Source organism: Orcinus orca, chromosome 16 (assembly GCF_937001465.1).
Source record: "Orcinus orca chromosome 16, mOrcOrc1.1, whole genome shotgun sequence".
Classification (NCBI taxonomy): Eukaryota; Metazoa; Chordata; class Mammalia; order Artiodactyla; family Delphinidae; genus Orcinus; species Orcinus orca.
In genome coordinates, this window is record NC_064574.1 from 48,649,279 (window position 1) to 48,677,128 (window position 27,850).

Consider the following 27,850-nt stretch of genomic DNA (forward strand, 5'->3'; position numbering starts at 1 on the left):
GCTCACGGCCCTGGTGCCCATAAAACCTAATTCATAGACGCAGGCAGCTGGTCTGCAGACTGGAGCTGGGCGAGCTGGCGTCTATAACTACTGGGGGAGGCTCACCATCTTTCATGAAGCCTGCTGGGTCCCTGGGAGCAGCAGAGACAAGGGTTCCGGGTGTTATGGACATTGGGATTGGCAGGCAGGAAACAGAGGACAATGAGGGACTCATCTGTGGGCGGCCGGCGCACGGGCAGGAGGAGGGATGGCAAGATGGCCAACAGACCACAAAAAATGCGTGCTCCTCCTTCCCTAGTGTAAACTGGTGGCTGGGAAGGAGCTGTCCAGCCAGTAACTACATTTCCCATCAGCCCTTGCATCCCAGAAGGGTCACATGACCAGTTCCCACCAATGGGAATGCGAATAGAAGTGATGGGTGTGTCTTCCCCATCCCACCTCTCCCCATCTTCCTGGCTGAACGCAGAGGACTCTGAGGCTGGGGATGAAAGGAGAACTTAGATCCCCACATGTGGAAGGCCACCTCAACTTCAAACACACACACGGGCTTCTTAAGTGAGCCAGAAGAAAACCTGTACTGTGTGGCCCACTGTGACGCAGGGGCTTATTTGTTATAGCAGCCAGCTTTGCTCTGACTCACAGAGGAAGTCATCAGGAGTTAGAGAAACCCCAGAAAGGCTGGCCTGAATGGTCTGTCATGCTTGGATGGGGTTTGGGCCGGAGCGGAGCAGAACTTCCAGACTGAGTGTGAGAAGAACAAAAAAAGCGTGTCTTTTTGTGCCTTCCAGCTGTCTCGTCCGGACCTCTGAAGCTAGCGGTAAACTTGGCAGGGATACCTGTGGTTGGGTCTGCAAGGCTGCCCACCATGAGGAACTGTCCCCTCTGACTGCCAATCCCTGTGGCCCTGGCCACCACAATGTGGACCATTGCCCTCCCCCAGAACTTTAAAACCTGCAACCGAAGGCTAGGCCCCCTGTTTCTGGGTGCTGTGGACGTGAGGCCCCAGGGCTGGTGGTGACTGTGTGCTCTGCCTTGGGAAGTTGCAGTCTGTGGTTGAAGAGAATAAAGCAGCCAGGCAGAGAGAGAGGCAGAGAGAGGGTAGCGACAAGGTTGGATTAAGGATTCCAGCCGCCTGAGACCCAGGCTGGCTCCTGCCCTTCCCCCACTCTCTGGCGGTATCTCAGAAACGGCTCCTTCCACCAAACTCCTGCTCTGGGCCCTGAAAGCTCTAAGTGGGTTTCTGCCATGTGCACACCAAGGATTCCAATGAAACCCAATCCACCAAACCCAAATATTTTTGGCGATGGCAAATATAAACACATGAAAAGATACTCAGTGTTTTTAGCCAGTGGGGAAATTCAAATTAAGACCACAACGAGGTATCATTATACACCTATCAGAATGGCTAAAATGAAAAATAGTGACAACACCAAATACTGGTGGGGAGGCAGAGAAACTGGATCACTCATGCATGGCCAATGGGATGTGAAGCGGTACAGCCGTGCTGGAAAAGAGTTAGGCAGTTTCTTTAAAAAACTAAACATGCAACTACCATACAAATCAGAAACTGTATGCCTAGGCATTTATTCCAGAAAATGAAGGCTATGTCCACACAAAAATCTGTATACAAATGTTCATAACAGCTTTGTTTGTAATAGACAAAAGCTGGAATCAGCCCAGCTGTTCTTCAACAGGTGACTGGTTAAAAAACCCTGGAGTAAGGAATGCCATGGAGTTAAAGAATGAACTATTGATACGTGCAACTTGGACGAATCTCGAGGATATTATGTTAAACAAAACCGAAACAAAACAAAACAAAAAACAATCCCCTAAAAGTTACACACTGTACGATTCCATTTATATTAATATTTTTGAAATGACAAAAGTTTAGAAATGGACAACAGTAGTGATGGAGTTAAGGAAGGGGTGAAGATGGGAGGGCAGTGGGTGTGGCTATCCAAGGACAGCAAGGGGGATCCTTGAGGTGGTGAAATGTTCTGTATCTTGATTATATCAATGTCGACATCCTGATTGTGATATTGTACTACAGTTTTGCAAGATGTTACCATTGGCGGAAACATTGAGAGTAAAAGGGTCTGTATTATTTCTTACCAATGAATTATCTCAAAATTAAAAGTTTAACTTACAAACTAAAAAACTGCCTGAATGCACTGGAGAGTGAACAAAAGCAGACAGAAACTGGAAGGGCTCTGCACTTGGCCGTAAAGGAGTGGCACAAGAAGAGTTTCCCATTCTGTATTTTTCTGGCTTTTATTTAGCCCAAGGGCAGTTCCCAGACTAAACTATGCAGAGCAGCTAAAACTCCAATAGAAAACCTGCAGTCTTCTTGGCTTGTAGAACTGGAAGATAAGAGTCTGGGCAACCACAGCTATTGGAAAGTGAGAGGAGAACCTCAGAAAGGTGAGGCCTACAGAAGGAAATCCCCCTATCCTGTGTATTGACTCTGTCCAAATCTCCAGCTGACTGTGCACCATGCACACGTGGGGAAGATGTCCAATGGCCCAGCTGAGGCTAAGAGAACTGAACTGAGGTTTGAACTGCTGCCCAAAAGGCAGAATCTGCAGTTTGAGTCTAGCCAAGTTTATTGCTTCATAAAACAAGTAAACAAGCAGACAAACAAGCATCAATACTCTTCAGAGGAATATAACAGAATCCAGAGGCTCTATAAAATAGCATTGACAATGCCTAGAATACAATCCAAAATTATTTGACATAGGGAAACCTAGGGGTCATCCTTGAGTCTTCCCTCTCCCTTTCTTTCTACAATGAATCCATTCATGAGAGCTGTTAGCCCAACTCAGAAACAAAGTCTCACTCCATCTGCTTCTGGTCATCTCCACCATGACCTCCTTGTTCCCCGCACCAGCTCAGGCCTGGATTATACACAAGGCTCCTCCCTGGAGTCCCTGCTTCCTCCCTTTTTCCTTGCAATTCACTCCCTGCGTAGCAGCCAGAGCCATCTTTTTAATGTCACTTGCCATTGCTCTTAGGATACAATCCAGCCTCCTCGCCATGACCCACATGGCTGTGACTGGCCTGCCACTTTGGCCTTGTCTCCTCCAATCCTGCCCTTCCTCACCACTTTCCACCCTCACGGGCTGGTCTGCTCCTCCAACATCCTCAGCCCCTTTGTGCTTGTTGTTCCCCTGATCCTCCTGTTATCATTCAGGTTTCAGCCCAAATATCACCTCCTCAGATAGATCTTCCCTGACCCCACCACTACCTCAGATAGCCTGACAGTCCCTATCACATTCTCTGGTTTTATTTTTCTGAATCATTGAGTCACTGCCGGAGCGTTTGTTTGCACTATCCGTCTTCCCCAGATGGAGTGTTAGCCCCACATGGGATAAGACTTGGCCTATCTTGCTTATTGCTTATCTGCAGTACCTGGAATAGCACTGAATACATAGCAGGTTCTAATACACAGTAGCATAATCTCAGCTATTGTGCGTAATGGCCTCCCCTAACGTAGAGACATAGAACAACCACCATTTGATTATGCCCACAGGTTTGGGCAGGGCCCAGCAGGGTGGCTTGTTTCTGTCTCACACTGTCTGGGGCCTCAGCTGGGAAGACTGAGTGGTTGGGGGTGACTCAAAGCATTGGCTGGGGCTGGCGGGTCCACGTCCAACAGGTCTTCCTCACTCCCAGGTCTGGTGCCTAGGCTGGAATGGCTGGAGGTGGGGCTCAGCCTGGCCACCTCGGGGTCATCAGATTGTTTATATGGCGGATTAGCCTTTCAGTGAACTAGACCAGAGCTGCACAGCCTCGGAAGTTCCAAAGAAGAGCTTCCACTCTACTCTGTTGGAAAAGTAGTTACTAGGGAATCTACACCCCAATTCTTGATGAGAGGAATCTAAAATAATTTGTGGCCATTAAAAAATCTGCAGTAGTTCTCAGTAAATATTTGTTGGTTGGATGGATGAATGGATGAATCTATATTAAGGTGTCTCTTAAGTGATTGGTCTCAGGTATCAGTTACTGGAGTCAAAGCTCATCCTGAAGAGTCTCTCCAAAGGGTGGCCCTTAGATAAACGTGCTTTTCCTCCAGGCCAGCTGGACCGGAGGGTCCTTCTTGCTGTCTGCTCTGCTGCTTGCTCCCCTGGCTGCAGACACGATACAGTGTGTGGAGACATTGAATTTTCTAACACCTTGGGTTCCTGCTCAAGCCACTGACAGCAGATGCTGGACCACCTGTGAGCGGTGCAGTGCATGGGGGCCTTCCCAGGCCAGGCGAGGGGTGTCCCAGCGATCTTGGTAACACAGCCCACGGTGGACGGGCAACCAGTGGCTCCTCTGACCCCAGCAAGTGGGTGTTGATTATCAGCGGGCATGTGCTGTTCTAGATTCCATCACATGAAGTGAAAAGCTGGCAGAGATTGGCCCCTGCCCATCCACCCTCCCAGGAGCGTTTAAAACTCCAGGCTGAAATCTGATGGAGCGATGGTTAGGCCCTCTGGCAAGGGCATGCAAACCCTCCCAGACGCCCCTCGGGGTGGTCCTGAGTTCTAAGAAGTCTCTGCACAGAGAGGGAAGGGAGGCCGTCTCCCTGCTTCTCCCTCTGGCTCCAGCTCATCTGGTTGCCACTTCCCCCAGCCAGACTCTTCCTCACCACACCCTCCCCTGGAGCAGCCCTTGAAAGGTGAAAGGTCATCACCCACCGCTGCCTTTGCTGCCCAGGGCCTGTGAGCCCATCACACATGGCACCGACCTGAAAGCTGAGAGGCCTCCAGCTTCGGAGGTCGCCCAGGGGCCCTGGGTGAGGCATCATTTCTGCACTCACTGTCCCCCAGCCCCTACCTCCTGTTCACGCCCCAGCGCACCCCAGTCTGCTCTGTCCCCACTGCAGGGTCCTCACTAAGGCTGCATCCTGCTGCCAATGCTCACGGGCACTTTGGGATCATTTTATTGTGGTTGGGATAAAATTTAAAGATGCAAGAATCACACACAATGTGTTGACAGACCTGGCCCCACCCACCTAGTAGCAAGGCTCCAATTGAGTCCAGACTTCTCTATACACTGGCTGTGTGACTTTAGGCAAATAACCTCTCTGTGCCTCGTCTTCTCCATAAATAAGCAAACAGTAATTCCAACTTTTGAAGATGCAATGAAAACTGCACACAGGTGTTTAATACTGGGTCTGGCATATAGTGGACTCTCGCCTTTATGGACAATCTAGGGTCTCTCTCTCCATCCCCACATGTACCCTGCTCTCCAGACACACACACCCCCAAAGCTCCAAGCCTCCGTTTTTATTCATGTGTGGCCCAGCCCATCACCTCTCCCTTTGCCTGACCTCCTCTTCCTTTTCTTTCTCACCTTCGTCCCCTTGCTGTCTCCTTAAGACCCCACTCAGGGATCCCACGTTCAGAAAGCTTTCTCCCCTTCCTGCACCCTCTGGGCTGGGTGCCTGGGCTGCCTGGACACATCTTTGTTTAGGGCCAGCAAACTGCTGGCTGGAAGGCAGATTACAGTCACTGAAGTGCTTTGCTCTTTACTGTATTTTTCAAACTTCTGGCATTTGTTATAACATTAAAAAGTTGGGAGCCTTCACATGACAACCTGGATTTCTGTAACTCTTGAATACCTGAAGGAGTTAACAATATGGCTGAGTGTCAGTTGCTCCCTTTCAAGGGCGTGGACACTGCAGTTTGCCACACTCCCCACTGCTCCCTATTGTTTGACACCCAGCTGCTTCTCACTGTCTTAGTTCCTCCCAAACCAGGCTCTGAGATGAGAACTTGGATGCAGGTAGTTCATTTGGGAGGGGAATCCAAGCAGCACAGGGAGTGGCTGGAGGAGTGAGGTGGGGAAAAAGGAAGCCAATAAGAGGTATGTCGATGGCCGGGTTGCCTGTGGATAAATGGGCTCTGTCCCACTGGGCTACTCCGGGAAACACTGTAGAACCTGCCTCAGGGTGGTCCCTCAAGGGTGGGGAAGCCGGGGTATTTACCCACCAACTGTTGTGCTCCCCAGTTACAGGCCACCCTCAGCTTGCAAGCGCTCAAGCAACACAAGTGCTGAGAGAAGCAGTGGCCCGCGGCGTGCCTGAGGGGGTGGGTGGTCCACTGCATCTGCCGTGACCCCGAGGCAGGCCGAGGGCATCCAGGCAAGGCATCTCACAGCATCTTTGCACTGTGAGCTGTTTGCAACCTCTGAACCAATAGCATTGCACTTGTCTGGTTCCCTCTCTTCCCCACCTGAATTGTAAGCTTCCCGAGGACAGGGCCTGTGAACTTTAGCTCCTGACTCCAGTGCCCAGCTCTGCACCTGGCACACAGGTACTCAGAGATGTCTCATTAAACGTTGCCTGTTGCTTCGGCTTCCCAGTTATCAGAGGGGGCAGTTCCAGGTCTGTGACAGACATGGCACTGTCCGCAGGAGGGGAGTGGTGCCCCAGAGTCACAGACTTGCCGCCCAAACACGTGAGCAGGGACAGCTCACCTCCCAGCGGTTGCCAAGGCCCAGGGGGAAAGACCAATGCACCCGTGTGCCCTTATGGGCCCCTGAGTGAGGCAGCCTGCGAGCAGTGGTGGGGATGCCACCACAGGTTTTGTGAGCCCGTGAGTGAGGGAACCCAGAGGACCACGCCTACTGCACTGGAATTGTGTTCCACTTCACTCAGCAGATGTGCGTGGAAGTGCCGGGATGCACCACTTGACATGTTGGTGCTGGGAGCCAGGCATTCAGGGTAAAGGACCATCTCTCTAGAGGAAACAAGCACTAGGAAGAAAATAAACAGGGTGATGTGACAGGGAGTAACAGAGAGGAGAGGACTTTAGGGTAAATGATCAGGGAAGGCCTTTTTGAAGAGGTGACTTTGAGCTCAATGCAAATATCAGTGGGAAAGGCATAGCAGGAGGCGGGAACAGAATGTGCAAAGACCCTGAGGCAGCAGCTTACTGGTCTAACTTAAGGAACAGAAAAGTTTTGATGAGGACACAGGGAGAGAAGTACAAAGTCCCAGAGGGAAACGGGAGCAGGTCACATGGGGTGGGGGGGCAGTCTGGGGGTGTCTGGATGGTTTTTAAGTGCAGTGAAAGGGCACTGCAACTTTAAGGAGGTGTGGCCATAACTAGTGTTTTTTTTAATACATCTTTATTGGAGTATAATTGCTTCACAGTGCTGTGTTAGTTTCTATTGTACAACAGAGTGAATCAGCCATATGCATACATATGTCCCCATATCCCCTCCCTCTTGAGTCTCCCTCCCACCCTCCCTATCCCACCCCTCTAAGTCGTAGCAAAGCACCGAGCTGATCTCCCTGTGCTATGCAGCTGCTTCCCACCAGCTCTCTATTTTACATTTGGTAGTGTATCTATGTCGATGCTACTCTCACTTCTTCCCAGCTTCCCCCCACCACCCCCGTGTCCTCACATCCATTCTCTACATCTGCATCTTTATTCCTGCCCTGCAACTAGGTTCATCAGTGCCATTTTTTTTTTGATTCCATATATATGCATTAGCATACGGTATTTGTTTTTCTCTTTCTGACTTACTTCACTCTGTATGACAGACTCTAGGTCCAACCACCTCACTACAAATAACTCGATTTTGTTTCTTTGTATGGCTGAGTAATATTCCATTGTATATATGTGCCACATCTTCTTTATCCATTCATCTGTCAATGGACATTTAGGTTGCTTCCATGACCTGGCTATTGTAAACAGTGCTGCAATAAACATTGTGGTACATGTCTCCTTTTGAATTATGGTTTTCTCAGGGTATATGCCCAGCAGTGGGATTGCTGGATCATATGGTAATTCTATTTTTAGTTTTTTAAGGAACCTCCATACTGTTCTCCATAGTGGCTGTATCAATTTACATTCCCACCAACAGTGCAGGAGGGTTCCCTTTTCACCACACCCTCTTCAGAATTTATTGTTTCTAGATGTTTTGATAATGGCCTTTCTGACTGGTGTGACTCATTGTAGTTTCGATTTGCATTTCTCTAGTAATTAGTGATGTTGAGCATCTTTTCATGTGCCTCTTGGCCATCTGTATGTTTTCTTTGGTGAAATGTCTATTTAGATCTTCCACCCATTTTTTAATTGGATTGTTTGTTTTTTTGATATTGAGCTCCATGAGCTGTTTGTATATTTTGGAGATTAATCCTTTGTCCGTTGTTTCACTTGCAAATATTTTCTCCCATCTGAGCGCTGTCTTTTCTTCTTGTTTATGGTTTCTTTTGCTGTGCAAAAGCTTTTAAGTTTAATTAGGTCTCATTTGTTTATTTTTGTTTTTATTTTCATTACTCTAGGAGGTGGGTCAAAAAGGATCTTGCTGTGATTTATGTCATAAAATGTTTTGCCTATGTTTTCCTCTAAGAGTTTTATAGTGTCTGGTCTTACATTTAGGTCTTTAAACTTGTTTTTAAATGATCTTCCTGGGCAGAGAATGAGCCACAGGGGGCAGACATGGAAGCAGGAGGCTCAGGGGGGAAGGGATTGTCATCTTCCAGAGAAGAGCAGTACCGGGTGGCGCGGAGCTAAGGAACTGGGCAGGTCATGCGTGCATTTTGAAGTTGGGGTTGACAGCACCAAGTGATGAACTGGACAGGGATGTGAGGAAGGGGAGACCACTCCTTTGAGGTCCAGCAGTGGTGATCGCATCCGGGCTGAGCCGTTGGCAATGCCCCTAAAAGGGGCTGTCCCTTGTCACCCTCTCCAGCCTGCCTGGGATGTTAGGACAGCAACTCACACCCTCTGGAGGAAGGACGCACCCCCACCCCTCACCCCCCACCATCAGACAGACTTTCTTAACCAGGGGTCAGGGTTCCCTGGATGGGCTCTCAGGAATCTCGGGGTTTAGGGAGGGAGAGGGAGTTTGAAACCATTTGTAGGAATCCTGAAATGCCAGCATGAGAGGTTCTCATGCTCCTCCCAAGGTCCCAGCCCCTTGAGAAACACTTAAATTACTTTATCCCACATCAAAATGTTTTGTAGTATCTGAGAAAGCTAAATATACATACACCTATGAGCCAGCAATTCTGCTCTGAGGTATATGCCCAAGATAAATGATAATACATTCACCAAAAGACAAGTGCAAGAATGTTGTCTGCAGCACTATTTGTCAATAAACAAATTAGTCCAATTGTTTAACAGAATAGTATACAGTCACGAAAAAGAAAGAACTGTGCCTGCAATATGCATGAATCCTACAAACATAATGGAAAGAGCCAGACACAGAAGTGTGCACATTGCATGCTCCCGTTATATCAAGTTCAGGAACAGGATACGCTACGTCTGCTGCTAGATGTCAGGATAGCCTTGGGGAGGTGGACCTGTCTGAAGGGGCGTTAGGGGCCTCCTGGCTGCTAGTAGTGCCCTGTTCTCCACCTGGGCCGGTATTCCATTCCTGAAAACTCACCAAGATGCTTATTTATGATTTGTGCGCCTTTCTGCGTGTATATTACACGTCAATAAAAAATTTTTAAAAGACCATGTTCCATAACTCGATCACCCATCAAATTCGTAAGACTTTAAGTAACTTTACTTTTCCCCAAATTCAAATGGACCCTCACAAGACAGATTTGACATATTGAGAATATTTAAGAGAACATTTTAAGTGTTAGTAGTCATTCTGAAGGCAGAATTCCAGAAACGTTCCTGGCTAGGATTGGGTGTCTCCCCCCATAGTGGCTGGATCCCAGGGGTCTGGGTGGGCAAGGGATTCATGGGGCAGATCAGGAGGGAAGCCCTTTGGCCCTTGAGGTGGCCCAGCCTGCTGGTGGAGGTGACCTGGGGGCAGCTCCGGGATTGGGGCCATTTCTGATCCTCCGCCCACCCTGGAAGCCCCAGGAGCCTGGCCAGAAGTAGCCCAAAATGGGAGGCTCCTAGGGACGCCCTGCTGCTTTGACAGCCTGGCCGAGAGGGGAGTCCCAGCTTCCCGCGGGAGCTTCCTCTCCCCGCTCACGGTGCTGTCCCGGTGCCTGTGCAGGAGACCGCCCACTCTGCAGAGACCAGGGGCTGCCGTCTGTGTCCAGGCTGGGAGCCTGCTCCCTGGAGGCCTGGTGAGGCCCAAACTCCAGGACTGGGGGCTGGGTGGGTCACTGGTGGGCTTGCTCTGTGTGGGCCCCAAGATTTGAGCTCCTTCCCCAAACATGCCTTTGTGCTGTCCAGTCACGGGGGCTAGTCTGTCGGGGGCCACCCCTTCCAGTTTCACTACAGGGCAGACCCAACAGCCCTCAAGCCAGCCGCCTGTCCACCTGGCTCCCGAGCTGAATCAAGAAAGAACACTGACTAGGACTTGAGGGAAGACCAGAGCCTGCACTCACATCCAGAGGAGGAGGTCAGGGTCCCCAATTTTATAGGGAGACCCTCCGTGCTGGCCGCCAGCTCAATTCAACACTCGGTTATTGAGCGCCTCCCCCATGCCAGGCCCTGGGCCAGGCCCTAATTGTTCATTTCAGGGGGTTGAAACAATAAACAAAATAAGCAAATTATACAGTATATTACAAGGTGATAAATGCTCTGGGGAAACATAAAAATAAAGCTGGGAGAGGAGATGCTGGGGGTGACGTTTCTAACAGGAGGGCCTTGCTTAGAAAGGGTCTCGAAAGCAGAGCCTTGAAGGGTAGCAGTGAGCTGGGCGGGGACTGGGGAAGGGGCTCCGGGCTCAGGGAACAGCCGTGCAGAGGTCCCTGCCAGCAAGAGGGTGTGGTGTGATGTGTTTCAGGACCAACAGGGAGGCTGGCCTGGCCGGGCGGTGAGAGCCAGTGAGGCAGAGACAGAGGGATGAGGGAGGGACAGGCCAGACTGTAGGGCATTCTGGGCCACATAAGGAATCTGGTTTTGTCTTGAGTGAAACGGAGTGAGATGTGGTCAGACCCACTCAAAGCCACGTTCAGCAGATTGGGTCGACCTTTGCAGAAAAGCCGTTGCAGTGAGAATCGAAAGCTTTGAAGATGTCCGTCTTCCCACTGTCGATCCATTTCTAGGCATCTTCCTAAAGGAAAGATGGGGAATGTGGCAAAGATTTATATTTAAGTCTCCATTCATTCATTCATTCAATAAAACATGGTTACCTGCTCACAGAAACCACCTAAAAGTCCCAAACTAGGGGCACTATTCAGTACATGATTGCACATAAATTGGATGAATTGTTGTATAACCAGGAAATACTATTTTTCAAAGATTTCATAATGAGAGGAAATGTTTAAAACATATAAATGAAGGAAACAGGATAACTGATGTTTGATAGAATCTCCATCTGTTGATTTAAATGGACACATGCACTTACTCTCCCATGATGATCCTGGAAAACGTTTTGCTCAGTGGAAGGAGCCAGTCAGAAAAGCCCGCAGGGTGTACAATTCTATTTTGATGAAATGTCCAGCATGGGCAAATCCATAGAGACAGAAGGTAGATTAGTGGTTTCCAGGGGCTGGACTGGGGGGTGGGGGGTGACCGCTAATGGAACTGCTAATGGGGATTCTTTTGGGGGTGATGAACATATCCTGAAATTAAATAGCAGTGGTGGCTGCACAACTCTGTGAATACACTAAAAGCCCACTGAACTGTACACTCTGGGAAGGTGACTTTTATGATGTGTGAAATATATTTCAATAGAGCTGTTATTAACACATGTATACCTATGTAAGCGAAGAAAGAGTGGAAAGGAATTCAATAAAATATTGGATGGTATTGATCGTCTTTGGGGGAGAGTTATGAATTTTCTTCTATACATTCTCCTATATTTGAGTAATGGTGGGAAATTTTCAAAAAAACAAAGAAAAGGGACATATATGGCATGGGACAGAACCTTCGCGGGGACTTTCTGTGAATCTCACCCCCTCCCAAGAAGGACTCCGTAGCAGTGAATTGAGATGTTTGCCCCAATTTTCCATGCTCGCCTCTGCCAGCAGACAGCACTGCCTGGTCCCCTTGGGCATTGGGTGAAACTATATGACGTGTTCTGGCCAATGATTTGTTCGTGAAAGTGACCCGTCAGCTCTGAGCCAGCCCATGTAATTGCTGGTGTGAGACACCCCCAGGGCTCTCTTTCTGCTGCAGCAGCCTTCAAATGTTCTACAAGGAGCTGCTCCGTCAGCCCGGGTCCTGGAGGGAGGGCCGTCCAGAACCGTCCCCAGCAGACCTGAAATGGGCCTGTGATATTGCTGAGATACAAGGCTTGATTGTTTCCAGCCACTGAGCTCTTGTTCGTTGTTGCTGTTGTCACAGCACAACATAGCAGGTACTGACCAATGTGCGTAAACAAGGAGGGCTGAGCTGTTGCTGCCACCAGCCTGCAGCTGCCGCCACGATAAAATAATGCCGTGGCTACACGCTGCACTGCTGGAGGGCACCCCAGCTCCCTTCCACTTCAGATGGCTTTCTGTCTATTTCTGCATTCTCTTTAAAGCAAAGCTGAGAGATAGGAGAATCAGATCTTTCCCTCATTTCACAGACAAGTCAAGGGGTTTGGCTGTGGTCTCAGACCCGCTAGTGGCATTATCCAGGTCTTCTGAATCTCTGCCCAGTGTCCTGGCCACAGCAGACCCTCAGTCTGGTCCAAGAAGATCCAGTCACTGGACCAGGCCAAGCAATCCAAGAGCACAGTTTGTGCAGGAAGGTTTGTCCTTAAAATAAACCAGACGGGAAAACAATGCACAGTTATGGAGAATCTGGTAGAAATGGATCCAGAAAGACAACTACCCTCTTCCCGTTCTCCAAGGTAACCTTGACCTTAGGAAGTTAGGTGGGAACTAGAGAGTAGGGGGAGCGAGTGAAAAAGAAGGTCCCAAAGTCTCCAAGTTGGAGAATTCTAAGTGGAGCTTTCTCTCTGCCTAGAAGCACAGAGTTTGGAATGTGAGACCAGCCGTATGGGAGAATCCAGGGGAAGGATGGGGTGTTGGATGCACAGGATGGCTGTCCCAAGGGCCTCGTCCACCTGTCTCTAGAGCTCTCGTTCTTCGTGTTCCAAAATGGAATGTCTTCTATTGTTTTATCACAGAAGTAATACTTACTAATAAAAAGCTCAAGTGATTATCTATCTGATCTCCTATCCATCTATCTATCTATATTATGTACACAAATGAATCCCTCTATAAAACCCACCCATCCTTCCACTGTCCTAGACAACTAACTCCACCCCGTCTGCGTCCGTTCGCAGCCTGCCACCTTGTTCCTATTGCACTGGGAAAAGAGAGGCTGTGGGAAGAGAGATTCCATATCTCCTACCTCCCCGCGTCAGGCCCCTGCTCTTCCTCCCCTCCTGTGGTCCTCTGCGGAGGAGCCTGTGTGCTCCCAGCCAAGGCCAGTCCTTCCTCCTGTGTCCTGGATTCCACCGGGCACCTGCTCGAGGACGCAGCAACGCCTCCCTCTCTCTCCCGCATCCCCAGGGCTCCCGTCTCTGGGGTCTTCCGCACAGCGTGCAAAAATTCTCTCCGGCCCTGATTCCCAGTCCTTACCCACCTGACCTGTCGGCAGCATCTGACACAGGTGCCCCCACCCCCATTCTCGGAAACACCGCCTTCCTGCAGCATCAGGAACCTCCAAGCTCTGGGGTGATCCCGCCCCATCTCTTAGTAGCTCTCTCATCCCTCTGCCTTCTCAGCCCTTGATCCACTCCTGTTTTCTATCGACGCTCACCCCCGTCGGCTCTACCTTCAGGATAGATCTGGTGACCCCCCATCACCTCCCACCTGGGTTCCCGCATAGCTTCCTAACTGGCCCCTTGAGACTCTTCCAAACACAGCAGGGTGATCTTCTCAATCGTGTGTCTGATCACGTGGTTCTCCAGTGGGGTCCCATCTCTGTCCTAGTTAAAGCCAAAGTCCTGTTGATAACCCACAAGGCCCACACGATCTGACCTCATTTTCTGCTGACCCCGACCTGGCTCGCTCCTCTCCCTGAAGTCAGCAGGCGCACCCCACCTCAGGGCCTTTGCAGCGGCTCTTCCCTCTGCCTGGAGTATCTCCTCCCAGGCTTCCCACAGCTCTCAGCTCATCCCTTCCAGGACTTTACCTGGCCTGGCTTCCCTATATAAAATCTCCCGTCTCCCTAACAGTCTTGACCCCCTTCCTCTGCTTTCTTTTCTTTCTGTATTTTATTTTTAAGATTTTTTTGATGTGGACCATTTCTAAAGTCTTTATTGAATTTGTTACAATATTGCTTCTGTTTTATGTTTTGGTTTTATTGGCCACGAGGCATGTGGGACCTTAGCTCCCTGACCAGGGATCGAACCTGCACCCCCTGCGTTGGAAGGCAAAGTCTTAACCACTGGACCACCAGGGAAGTCCCCCTTGCTTTCTTTTCTTCACTCATCCTGAAACTAATTTATAAGGCTGAACCACATAAAATTGTCCATGTTCAACCACTTTTGACCCCTACCATGTCAATTTCATACCACTCAGATTAATATGTATTTTACTCATTCACCTTTGTTTCCCGCCTTCTCCCATTAGAATGCCAGCTTCTGAGGGAAGATAGTCTCATCTGCTGTGTTTTCTCCTGTACCAAGAACCACCTGGCACAGAGTAGGTGCCCAGCAAACATCTGTTGAATGATTCTTTCTCAGTGACCTGTTTGCCCCACTATCTCACGGTCATCTTTGCATGGCCGTTCGAACAGGTCTCCCTCGCTCCTTCCAATGCCTGTCTGTACCTGGTAGATGCCACCTTTGAGTCCCTGAGAGCACTTTGAAATCACCAGATACACTCCCTCTCCCACCCCCGAGGCGGCTCTGCAGGCAGCAGACAGGCCCGGATTGAAACCACCAGTCAGTCAGTGTGACAGGCTTACTTAACTTCTTTGCTGTTTAGAGTCCCCACCTGTAAGACAGGGAAAATGCCGCCTTCTCACCCCGGGAGGATTTGGGGAATGCGAGTGAAGTGCTGGTGTAGTGTGTGCTGAATCAACCCCTTGTATTCCTGCTTGTAAAGATTTAGAGCAGCTATCGGTTAAAATTTATATATATTTCCAGAAACACTTGCTTAAAGGTTTGTCTCCAGCTTCCTTTCAGACCTTTCCAGGAATCAGTCACCCCAGACCACCCACAGCTGGTCACACAATGGACACTCCGGTCTCGCCCTGAGATTGTCACAGCTTTGTCCCACCTCCTCCCACCCCAAGACACACTTTTAAAAAAATATTTTGTTCTCCTTCTCCACCCCCATCACAGTCGCTTGGCTTCTGTGTGTGACCCGTGGTGACCCCTCTCCTTACCACCGCCCACCAGGAGGCTATCAGGAGGCTTTCTAAAATAGAGGTCAAGTAGGAGATTCTCAGTTAATACCTGGAGATACTCCACACTCCCAGGCCTCACGTGGGGATTTATGTTAGCTACAGCTGCCCCACAAACTACCCCCAAAACAGTGGCTTAAAACAGTGAGATGTATTTGTACGCGTCTGTGGGTTAGTTGGGTTTTTCTCATCTGGGCCAAGCACTTCTGACCTCAGCTGGACTCACTCATGGGTCTGAGGTCAGCTGATGGGCGGGCTGGTCCAGGAAGGCCTCACCTGCACATCTGGGGGTTGGCTGGCCGTGGGCCGGGGCAGTGGCCACGTGTCTCTTGTCCTCCAGTGAGCGAACCCAGGCTCGTTTGCGTGGTGGTCACAGGGGGTTCACACCTGTCACGGTGTCACCTCTGCCATGTGCCTTTGGCCAAAGCAAGTCACAGGGGCAGTCCAGTTGCAGCAGGAAGGGAGATGGACTCTTGACAGGCGGAGCTGCAGAGTCTTTGTGAAGGGTGTGGGTACCAGGAGGAGAGGAGGGTTGTGGGTATTTTTCACATCACTTGCTACAGCATCTTTCTTAGGGGTGCGAGCAGGGCCCACTATCCTGGATTATCGGCCCAGATGTGTCCCGGTCCTGCCAACTGCTGAGAGCACTAGCCTTCCTCAAGACAGAGCCTTCTGAAATGGGGCCACCTAGCTGCTCACATTCAGCCTCTGTCTGGGGGAAACGGTAGGGGCGGGGGAGCCTCGCACTCGGCAGCCCACAACCCCACCCCTTACCTCTCCTGCAGGGTCCTCAGCTCACTCTCTCTGGGCCAGTTGGGCTTGTCTTTCCCCTCATAGCTCCTTCTCTCCCCTGCTTCCTCCCCTCCCTCTTCTCCATCCTCAGCTCACTCAACCCTGACCTCCCCTTTTAACACCTCCTCCTAGCAGCCTTCCCTGGCCACACTCATCCATACCCACCTCCCCTTTCTTTCAATAACGATACCCAGTCAGTGCTGCACATTTTAAAACTTAGGTTTTTAGAGCTACCACACATGAAGCTCTTACCAGGTGCAGGAATTTTAATCTTCTGGACGCTTGAGTAGATACTGTTATTATCACCATTTTACAGCTGGGAAGCTGGGCTGAGAGGTTGACTTTCCAAAGGTCTTAGAACTAGTGGTGAGGGGTGGATTCTGTTCTCAAAGCCAGGGCTACTCCAGACCCTGCCTGCAGCAGAGCTGTCAGTGTCCTGCCCTGCTGTGTGCCCCGCCGTCACTGCCTGGGTGCACGCGGCTGGCCGACACCTGGCTGTCCGTGCCCGCCCTTCGGGGCCTGAACACCTTCTCAGCGGGGTTCATTTTCACCACGCGGCTGGCTTGGGTGCTGAGTGATTAACTCCCCGGGGGAGTAGTCCTCAACAAAGGACAGAGAAGGTGTGATGGACACCCCAGGGTGGGGTGAATTAACACGTGTCTACACTGACTCCTGAGTCCCCAGCAGGGTTGAGGTCAGCTGCCCACAGTGATGAAGCGTGACCCGCACCTGACACAGAGACCCCTTTACTGGCTGTTTGCCCCCTGGCCACACCCCCTATCCCCACCTGCACCTCCCCCACCACCTCTGGGCTGTTCTGCCCTCCCCTCTCCCATCACTTGTGGGCTGTAAGCTCCTTGAAACCACAGAAACTCATATTTATTTCCCTTGCTTTTCCCACAGTGTCTAACCATGCTCAGAACCTTAGACACTCCATAAATACTCATTGAAATCATGTATTGAGTCATGGATGCCCCCAAACTACAGATATTGGGCCAAGAGTCAGTGTGGACCCCTCTTCCTCACAGACGTTTCAGCTCCTGAGCTCTCCTGATGACATATACTGGACATGTACCATGAGAGAGAAATCAACCTTGTTTGGCTAAATCACTGAGATTTGGGGGTTTGCTTGTTATAGCAGCATTCTGTGGCCTATTCTGACTGATACAGTGATCCAACTCGACGAACAAAGACATGTATCAAAATAAAGAATTCAGGAATGACAAAGCTATGATTTTTAAAATAATGATACAAAAATTAATGATAAGCTCTTAAATATAAAACTAAGTAACTGCAGGGGGTATGCTTATGGGAAGAACACATACGCTATCTAAACCTTCACAAATTAAAAGTAACAATAAAACCAACTAAAAAATGAGAGGGAAGAAGTAAAAGTGTTAATTTCTTTTTACTTTTATTTCTTTCTTTGGTAGGAGTTTATACCATCTAATATTGAAAAACAAAGTTTAAAATAAACCTAATGATACTAACTTCACTCTTACTCTTTTCTCCATATTATTCTTTAAACTCAGAAGAAATTGATTTAGAAATTACTATATCTAGTGATGAAGAAAAAAATTCAGTGAAGTTCAGCAATTCTTTCAGTTCAGTTCCACTTTTTTCTTCTGTTAAAATAAATATTCACACTGTTGTCTTAGGTTAGGTTCTTCTGGAAGCAGACTCTAAAATTTGAGTATTTCATTGTGTATAGAGGGTGGTCCCAGGAAGCCCTGGTAGGGGAGTGGGAAATCAAGGCAGGGAGGGGAAGGAAGCAAGGCCGGGTGTTAGAGAGCCGGGGCCACCCTTTATGGGGAGCTCAGCTTAGCTCCAGTGGAGAGTGGGGAAGACTGCCTCAGAGCTGTCCCACCCACAGGCAGAGGACCCGGGGCATTTGGCCATCAACTTCCACCCATGATTAACGGCTCCCCTGGGTGTTAACTCCCAGGCATTTCTTCCCTGCCCTGTGCGTGGGCTGACCCCACTCCTGCAGCCAGAGAACCCCTCAGGCCGAGGGGATTCAGCTGCTTTTGAGTGAAGTAACGGACTCTCTCAGAACAGTGAATGCCGCCAGGATATGGGCTGGACACCAACAACACCTGCTACGTTTCTTAAGTTTAAGAAGCCTGTATCATGGATTCATCCCAACTGAATTATACCAAGTAAAAGAAGACAATGTACCTCAGAGAGCGACATGTTGTGTGATTCCATTTATACAGTTTTCTGGAAAAGTCCAAAGTCTAAGGACAGAAAACAGACCCTTGGTTGCCAAGGGCTGGGGAGGAGTGAGGGATGACTACAGGGGGGCTCCAGGGAACTCGCTGGGGTGACGAAGATGCTGTTTATCTCCATGATGGTGGCGGTTACAGGACAATGCATTTGTCAAGTTCATAGAACTATGCACCTAAAAAGGGCAAGTTTTACCATATGTAAATTATACCTCAAAAATCTGTCTGTGATGCTCTTAAGAATGTTTGCATACTATTTGCTATTTCAAGAAAGTTTAATTCTCCCTTGAGGATGTAGGCACTTGGTTCTAAAACTAGAACAAGGCAGAAGTGATGTTGTGTGAATCAGAGTCTAGGTCATGAAAGACTGCAGCTTCCTGCTCTCTTATTCCCTCCTGGGTCACCTGCTCAGGGGGCAGCTAGATGCCAGGTCCTTACAGCCCGAGGGAGGCCCACTCAGAGACCAGCTGTGGCCTTGGGCCACCAGCCACGTGAGGAGCCTTCTTGGAAGTGGGTCCCCTAGCCCCCACCAACCTGCTCCCCGGCCCACAGTTTGTAACCTCACAGGGGACCCTGAGACAGACCCACCCAGCTAAGCATCTCTCAGTTCCTGTCCCTCAGAAACTGAGCGAGACAAAATGATTGTGTGCGTGAAGCAGCTACGTTTTGGGTTCATTTGTTATGCAATAGATAACTGCTACGCTGACTTAAAATTTAATTCCCATTTTTAAATAAAATTATCCATTCCTTTAGATAAATTTATGCTAAAGAGACAGTTGGCATGATATTGGTGAATAAGGTGAATGATGGCCGTTTCTGGGTGGTAGAATCTGGGGGTCATTTTTCTTGTGTTTGTCCTTCTTTACATTCTTGAACTACTTTTTATAACAAATGTGTGTCAATAAAGTGGAAAAGAAAAATAACGACTTGGAGCCCAGAGCCAGTGCAGAGGTATCATTTCCTAGCGGCAGTGCGGGGGGAGGGTCTACAGGAAGCAGGAGCACCTCACACTCAGTGGCACCACAGCAGCAAATGAGCCACTTCTGAAACTCGGCTTCATTCTTGTGCATCAGAAGGAACTGTCCCAGCAGGATGTAGGCCTGCGTGGAGGAACACGGGAAACGTACTCAGCTGTGCTTCTCTTCCCCTGGCAAATCAATGGAGGGAGCACAGGTCAGATTCAAGGGAGAAGGGCTGTCCCTGAAACCCTGACCCTGGCGAAGCAGATTCGGACACTGGCCTGGGTGAGATGTGAGGTCAAGTTGAATGTCCATCTCTACAGGTGGCTTTGGGGGCCGTGTAGCCTGGAAGGAACCTGGACATGTCTTTGAGATCTTGTTAAAAAGGCAGGATCTGACTCAGTAAGTCTGGGGTGAGGCCTGAAACTCTGCATTTCTAATGCTGGTCCCGGAACAATATTTGGAGTAGCGAGAGCCTCGTGTACCTCTGATGCTCCCTTCAGGCCTCGGATCTAATATTTCTCTCTTTGAAACACACACAGGAATTAGAGGTGCCCCCCACCCTGCCACTTTCTCAATGGTTCAAGCACAGGGTTTCTAACCCTTGACACTGTTGCATTTGGGAAAATTCTGTGTTCAGGTGCATTGCTGGGAGTTTAGCAGCATCCCTGGCCTGTACCCACTAGATGCCAGCAGTATGCCCCCTACCTTGAATTGTGACAATCATGACCATCTCCAGACATAGCCAGGTGTCCCCCAGGGGACAGAATCTCCCACAACTGAGAACCACTGCACCTGGGACTGGCATGTGAAGGGCACCTTAGTATCAGTTTGTTTTTGCAAACCCGCCTTGTGACTCCAGGCAACTCACTTAACCTGAAGTGAGAACCTGCAGAGCCTGGGGTTCAGTTTCTGCATCTTCTGAAGGCCCTTCATCTGCCCCGCCCCACCCTGCAAATTGGATTAAGTGAATTCAGTGTGAGACCAGTGGAGAAATGCAAATTCCTTTTTTGTCCTGGAAGACTGCAGCCCTGTGGGAGGAGCAGACAAGGTATCAAGCACACTGAACCTTGCCCCTTTTCCCCTTCTGAAGGGTCTCTGTGGATGAAAAACACATGTAAAGATTAAGTGCCCACAAGTCAAAGTTGTATGGTGTTCTCTGGTTTTCTGAGTCCTGGTCCCACAGCTTTTCATTCCTCTCGTGCTGTTTCATCACTGATAGTCATGAGGGGCAAGGGCCACAAGGAGAAAGAGACATCCAAGGCCACAGACTGGCCGGGACATGAACGGGGAAGGCCACGTTCAGTGCCCGGCTCTCCGGCCTGGAATGAATGGGAACCAGTGTCCAGGCCTTGAGTCCTGGGCCCCCTCCAGGAAAACCCACTGGCGTCTATGTATTTCACTTACATAAAACCAAGCAAACTTTATCTTAACCAAAATGAACGCATTTTTAGAAAGACAAATTAAATAAAAGCTGAATTCCAGTCATAAAATATACCCAAGCATTGGAGTTTGGGGTTTTAAAAAAATTTTTAGTCCAGATCCAGTTGTTGAAAAGAGACAAAAGCTAGGATTTCATGGTCACTTTAAATTGCTACTTTAATCATCTTTTTGAAAAAGTGGTGTAATTGATTAGAATGAGCTCATTTTACTTTTGTCAGCATCCTTGTCTTTTCAGGGGTGATTTTACTGAGTTTTTTTTTTTTAATTAATTAATTTGTTTATTTTTGGCTGCGCTGGGTCTTCGTTGCTGCACGCGGGCTTTCTCTAGTTGTAGCGAGTTGGGGCTACTCTTCGTTGCAGTGCACGGGCTTCTCATTGCAGTGGCTTATCTTGTTGTGGAGCATGGGCTGTAGGCGCGCAGGCTTCAGTAGTTGTGGAATGTGGGCTCAGTAGTTGTGGCTCGCGGGCTCTAGAGTGCGGGCTCAGTAGTTGTGGCATATGGGCGCATTTGCTCCGCGACATGTGGGATCATCCCGGACCAGGGCTCAAACCCATCTCCCCTGCATTGGCAGGCAGATTCTTAACCACTGCGCCACCAGGGAAGTCCCGGAGATGTTTTTTAATTCAACGTTTTAAAAAGTGAACATTTACTGAATGTTGATTGAGCCTGTTGCTGCAGTAGGTATGGGAGGTGCAGAGCTTTGTCCCAGGAGAGAGAACATTGGTGATAATAGTAGTAAGTAATGCTTTTGAGCACCATGGGCAGGCTCAGACCCCTGATATGTTTTCCTGCTTTGGATCCTGACATGCGCCCCGTCCATTCTCTAGATGGGTCATGGAGAACCCTGGAGGTAAGACTCCTGTCCTCGGCCCCATTCCAGCACACCCCACCCATCTGTGGCCTGGCCTGGCACCTCCACCATCCTGAGGGCTGGCGTCGGCTGCTCTGGTAACCAGAGCTTCCATGTCCCTCCACGCCCAGCAGCCAGGATGCCAGGGACCTCGTGGCTCGCAGGATCAGAGGCAAACTTTCCAGGAAAGCCACAGGCAAGAGGGCCTCATCTTTAGGCCTCCAGACCCAAGTGGCAACTTGATGCTCCCTTCTGCCCTTTCTCTTTGGAAGTTGGCCTGCTTCTCCCTGCTCCCCAGGGAAGCAGGAGTCGTAGGCTCCCATCATGGCCCTGATGGAAGGAAGCCCTCTGGGTTTCTCTGCGGGCTCTAGAGAGTGAGCCCCTACCCTGGGGGAAGAGGAGCCACCCCCTGCCTCCTTGGACCAAAGCTCAGAAAAACCTGGCTGCAGGGAGAGTGATGCAGATACCCTGACAGACGTCCCCACCTCCCGCCACCCAGGCCAGGGATGCTCATTCCTTCCCGAGGCAGCCTTTGCCTATGTGGCAGGATGGCAGCTCAAGGGAAGACTTCCGTCAACGCCACATCCCAATCGTGAGCAGGTCTGGGCCAGCCTCCAGTGTGTCGTGCCTGTTCCTTGCGAAACAGTAGGAATATTTGAGTCCGAGGTCCCTGGTGAGTGACCTATGCCGTCACACAGGCCCTGAGCTCAGAGCCCCACTTGGTTTGCTGGTGTGCTGCCACCATCTTGAAATTCCTGATTAATTTCAACAAGGGGCCGTCCATCTTCATCTTGCACTGGGCCCGCAGATTAGGTCCTGGTCCACGCTCATTAAAAATTTCAGGGACTTCCCTGGCGGTCGAGTGGTTACGACTTCGTGCTTCCACTGCAGGCTGCGCAGGTTTGATCCCTGGTCAGGGAACTAAGATCCCCCATGGAGCGGCCAAAAAAAAAATTTTTCATCTCCACTATGACACCTGGCCTTTCAAACAGAGACACGTAGTCTCGGCCCCTCACTGTCAAGCTCCCCCCCGCCAGTTCCCAGCCCCTCAGCGCCCGTGGCGAATGGACTTTACAGCACCACCAGGCTTTGTTGTGTGATGAACAACTTTCTTTTTCTCTAACTGGACGCTGACTCCTTAGTCTCCAGGGCCACTGAGTGCCAAAGACAACCTTGCAAATGCAACCTCTGTCAGTGTTTCCAGTGTAAAACTCCTTGTCTGAAGCATGAATGTTCAACCCACTGTGCTTTCTTCCCCCTGCCCGTCTCCCTAGGACACACTTACACAAAAACATTGTTTAACTGAAACTCGAATTTAATTTGAGCATGCTGTATTTTACCTGGCAACCCTGCATAGGATAACCCCAAGCTTCTGTGACTGACTCCTTGTAGGGTCCGGGCATCAGGCAGGGCTGGGGGTGGGGGGGGTCCCTTGCCCTGCTGCCCACCCCAGAGCCTGTCTGCCAGATTCAGATTTTGTCTCTCTCACCTTGAGTGACTTTGAGTGACGCACTTGGCTGCTTCGTGCCTGTTTTCTCATCAGTGAAATAGAGACGAAATAGTATACTTTATAGGATCTTTTGGTAATTAAATGAAATAACTGTATGTAGTGCACTCGGATCAGTGCCTGACATGGAGCAAGCATCAGGTGCTGGTTCTATCAGGTGACAGAGGCTTGGGGAGCAGGTGGGCATCCAGGACATTTGCTGCTCCTCATCTTCCAAGTATGTTTCAGAAGGAAGATTTAGGCTCGTGGTTATGACTTCGTAGGGTGTTCAAAGGGTACTGAGGCAAACCAGATTCTGTGGGATGTGAAACTTACTTCCACGCTGTTGGAGTCACCCCATAGGGCACTGCCCGTGACTCTGAATCTACTGAGCGCCTGGAAATTCACCCCCCTCCATTGGGTTTTCCTAGGGAGAGGAGGAGTACAAGAAACCCAGAACAATCCTTTCTTCAGAGAAGATACGGGAGGACACCAAAGGGAGCTGTGCCTCTAACAGAACGCGTGGAAAAAACAATCAATAGTTTGGATGTGACAGCAAGGGGTCCGCTGGGTACTCAGCGTTTAGAAACAGCGACGTGTCTGGCCAGGGTGGGTGGGCAGACGGAGGGCTTGCTTCCGGAGGGGGTGGGCCATGAGTGGGCCCATGAAGGAGACAAAAGTTCATTTTAAGAGGGGCCTTGGGTCCGCGGGAGGGTGGTCCCCACGTGCCTGTGGTTCATGAACAGTCTGGTGGAGCATGGGGGTGAGGGTGGGGGGACAGAATAATATAAGGCGGAGCTAGACCTGGCGCGGACACCTTGAGCACGATGTATCTTCCCTCTTCTGGTCATTCCTTTCACCTTTGCAGCCATTTCGCCGTTAAATCTAGACCAATGCTGTCCAGTAGAAATCTAATGTGGGCCAGCACACGTGTCATTTTTAATTGTCTAGAAGCCACGGCAAAAGGGGGAAAGAACAGGTGAAATGAATTCTAATAATTTTAATTTTTTCCCATATTTCTAAATTATTATCATTCCAACATGTAATCAATGAAAAAATTATTGATGAGATGCTTTCCATGTTTTGTTTGTTTGGCACTGAGTCTTTAACGCGGCCATGTGTATTTTATAGTTATAGCACAACTCAATTCAGATGGTACGCAACAGGTACAAGTGGCCCACGGCCGCCGTGCTGGACGGCCAAGATGTAGATCGTCAGGCCGAAGCTGTCAGCCCCGGGGGAGGGCAGGCACGAGAAAACCCAGAGAAAACGCAGCCACATTCTTGACTTTTGAGACTTGGGTGAATCCATAGTTTTGAAAGTCAGGACTGCAACTGAGCCAGAGAACTGTTCAAGCCACAGACAAAGCTCTGGGAAAGTGCAGAGAGATATAGGGGCAACCCCGCCGAGCACTTCATGCCTCCGTAGAAGAAGAAATGCAAGTCTGACTTGTGTGGGGCAGGCATCGAGGAGAAATTACTCGATTTAGAGGCTGGTGGGAGCTTGAGAAGGTGTCTCCATGCCTGCCCCTGTCCAGGGCCACAGTCCTAGAGGGATGATCGACACACCCAGATGCACCCTGGGCTCCCAGGGTGGGGCTGGTGTCCCATCTCCTGGTTCCAGCATCTGGTGTCTCGGGAGCGGTGTGAGGGGCCCAGGCAGGCAGGGCTGAGGGCAGCCTCACACATCTGCATCCCAGCAGGTCCTCGGAAAGGCCCAGCACCCCAGGGACAGGCCAAGGAAGCCACCATGAGCAGGGGTGGAGCCTGAGGGGATCTCTGCTCACAGCCAAGAAACCCCAGGGACCCCCAGCCTGGGGAGGGGCCTGCCATGCCCAGGCCTCCTGCAGGCAGGGTGTGAAAACCCAGGAGCTCAGAGGATTGTGGGGCAGAGAAGAGATCTGTAGGACATCACCGTGGTGGATACCTGTCATCACTCATTTGTCCAAACCCACAGGATGCGCTGCACCAAGTGTGAGCCCTAATGTCAACTTTGGGCCTCGGGGAGATAAGGTGTCAGTGTAGGTTCTCCCGTGAGAAACCTACCATTGTGCTGGTAACGCGGAGGCTGTGGACGGGGCAGGGGCATAGGGAACCTCTCAGCACTTTCTTCTCAGTTTGGCTGTAAACCTAAAACTGCTCTAAAAACTAAAGCCTATGGAAAGCACTACAGGAACCTGCGTTTCTTTTGCTACATCTGAGCCGGCCGCCCTGCCGGGATCTACCTGCCTCTTACTGCTGGCCCCGCCCACGGCCCCGCCCCCCCCGAAGCGCCTGCTCATCTTGTCGGTGCGACACTGGGGTCTCCTCCTGGATCCTCGTATAGGCCCAGCCAGGCTCCAGCACTCGATTCAGGAGCTCATCACCAAATCTCAGTGTAAAGCCCCTCCCCACGCCGCCAGGGTGGCCTCCTGGCCCTGATATTCTTGGGTGGTTTGTGACCATATATAATCCATAGCTGTTCTTGTCCTCACTCAGGACCCTGATCAAGGCACTCACTTTCCAGAGCCTCTGTCTCCTCGTTTGTCAAGTGGAGACAGCGACCTCTCATCTCATTCGCAGGTGGGTGAGGGGCTCAAAGCAGAGGAAGAAGGTGAACCCCTGGCATCAGTGCCTGGAATTAGTGGCCCTTGGAATGAGTAGAGCCTAAAAGGAGAGGGCTGGTCACAGCTAGCCAGGAGGTGGGAAACACAGAGGAGCAGATCTCCAGGGACCTGGCCAGTTCCTCCTTCCCTATAGCCCTGATTCTGTGTAGCAAGTTCTCGGATGCCTGAAAATTTCCCATTATTCATTCATTCCTTTATCTTTAATATGCCTCTCATCCTCCTAGAATCACTTGAAACAAGTTGGAAAAAGCAAAACTATAGGGACAGAAAACAAATCAGTAGTTGCCAGGGGCTGAAGGTGGGAAATGTGACGGGTCAGGGGAACATTTTGGCACGATGGAGTTGTTCTAGGCCTTGATTGTGGTAGTGGTTACATGACTACGTGCATTTGTCAAAACTTGCAGAACTGTGTACTAAAAAAAGGTGAAATTTACTGTATGTAGATTAAAATATTTTTTGAACAATGAGTATGGCTGAACAACAACAACACCTCAGAACTATGGAGACATTAAACCAATGGTGGTAGAAGCCAGAATGGCGGTGACTTCTGGGAGTGGGGGGTGGAGTTGACTGACAAGAGACACAGGGGAAGCTTCTGGAATTCTCGAGGATCCTGACCACCAGATCCGGGTGGTGGGTCTATGCATGTATATCTGTGTAAAAACTCACTGAGTTGAACCCATCACAGCAGTGTGGATATGTCACACCACAATAGAAAAGTAAAAGGGACGATCATTTCTTCTAAAAAATAATTTTTAATTTAAAATGTCTTCCCTAATCAGACTTGCCTGCTCTGCTCTCTGCTTGGGAATGGTCCTCTCTGCTTTATCTGGGAGGAAAGAAGCAAATCTACCTCAGTCTGTCTTCCTGGCCATCCCACCTATTGGGTATCAGATTGTGGTAGATTCGGGTGATATTCAGAATGTTTAACAAGTGGTGCAGGGCAGCGTGTCAATCAGAGAACCACAGGCCCAGTCGTCCAGCTGCCCCCTGGACACAGCCATGCGCTGGGCCGGTGCAAACCAATCTCACCGTCAGCTGCGCACTCAGCGGTTCCCCGCCTCCCTGGGCGTCTCTGCAGCCTCTTCCCGCCCAGCGGTGAGGGCTGACTTTAAAGCCAAAGGGAACGAGCTACAGTACCTCTGCCGGAGGTGCCTCTCTCGACCGAGTGTGCAATGCTCCTGTGAATTCCCACCCGCTCACTTTCTCTGGGTTCTCTTTGGGAATATCTCCCATCCTCTCCTAAGGTTCATGCAGCCTTATATAATAGCACCATAGAAACAGTTGCCTAGAAGAGATCGTTCTGATTCCATTGGCCATCATGGAGGCTGTTCTCGGACTGCTAGTTACATCTTAGAATAATTCACTTCCTCGTACTCTGGTGTAGACACCGGGCTGCCATGACTCCACCTGCCATGGCCTGATAGGACAAGAGACCCTCATGTCTCTTCATGGGGGTGGGGAGTGCACCCAAATCATCCAACCTGACAGCTCGGCCCCAGACTCGGGCGGCCGGCTCACTTCTGTCGACCCCTAGGTGTTTGAACACCAAGTGAGTCATGCACAGCCCAGCTGCTCTGAGCCACAGTGATTCGATTTGCCCATTATCTGTGGACCCTGGCGGCTGCCCAAGCATGCGGGGTCAGTAGCCTCCAGCCGAGCATGTGGCGCCCGGCCAAGTGGCAGCTTTGCTCTCCAACAGCCACTGGCAGGGACACGTGGCACTGGCTGCCATCTGGCAGGATTAGGGGAATACAGGTTGAAAGAGAAGTTGGAGAAACGAGAAAGGAGGAATTACCTTGTTGAAACCTTTGGTGCACAGATTGATTGCAAGCTCACGGCTCACCCCATCTACCCAGGCAACATTCTTTTCTCCAATGGGTTCAGAAAGGAAGGTTCTCAGCCTGGGAGACATGTGGTCCATGTTCTGCAACAGCCATGGGGAGGGAGATGGTTAGGGAACTCCCTCGGCCTTCCCGGGGCGGGGGGCTGGGGCCAACAGACAGTGAGTATCCTGCCACTGCCCAACGTTTATTGGGGACTTTTAGATGCCAGGTGCAATGCCCTGCTCTGAAACCTTTACATACGCATCCCCACCTGCACGGGTTAGGTGGGGACGGTAGTGATGGTCTCAGGTAAGCCCAAAAAATCCCCATGAAAAGAGTGGGATTGATGCTAAGAGCTCTGATGGGTTCCTTGCCAACCTTCCCACCCTAAATGCTTAAAGAAACAGCCTGCTTCTCTTAGCCAGTGAATCTACCTTCTCCAGCGTTTTTTTCATAT

The 27,850-nt window shown here is 50.2% G+C and overlaps 1 protein-coding gene across 1 annotated transcript; it reads right to left on the reverse strand.

The window, feature by feature from the left end:
• Positions 1-16,426: 16,426 nt before the first annotated feature.
• On the reverse strand, positions 16,427-27,491 carry BANF2 (BANF family member 2). Its single transcript, XM_049699394.1, has 3 exons — positions 27,366-27,491; positions 19,151-19,323; positions 16,427-16,568 (listed from the first exon to the last, which is right to left on the reverse strand). Exons 1-3 carry the CDS (start codon positions 27,489-27,491, stop codon positions 16,427-16,429), a joined length of 441 nt encoding a protein of 146 aa, XP_049555351.1.
• Between the last annotated feature and the right edge of the window lie 359 nt (positions 27,492-27,850).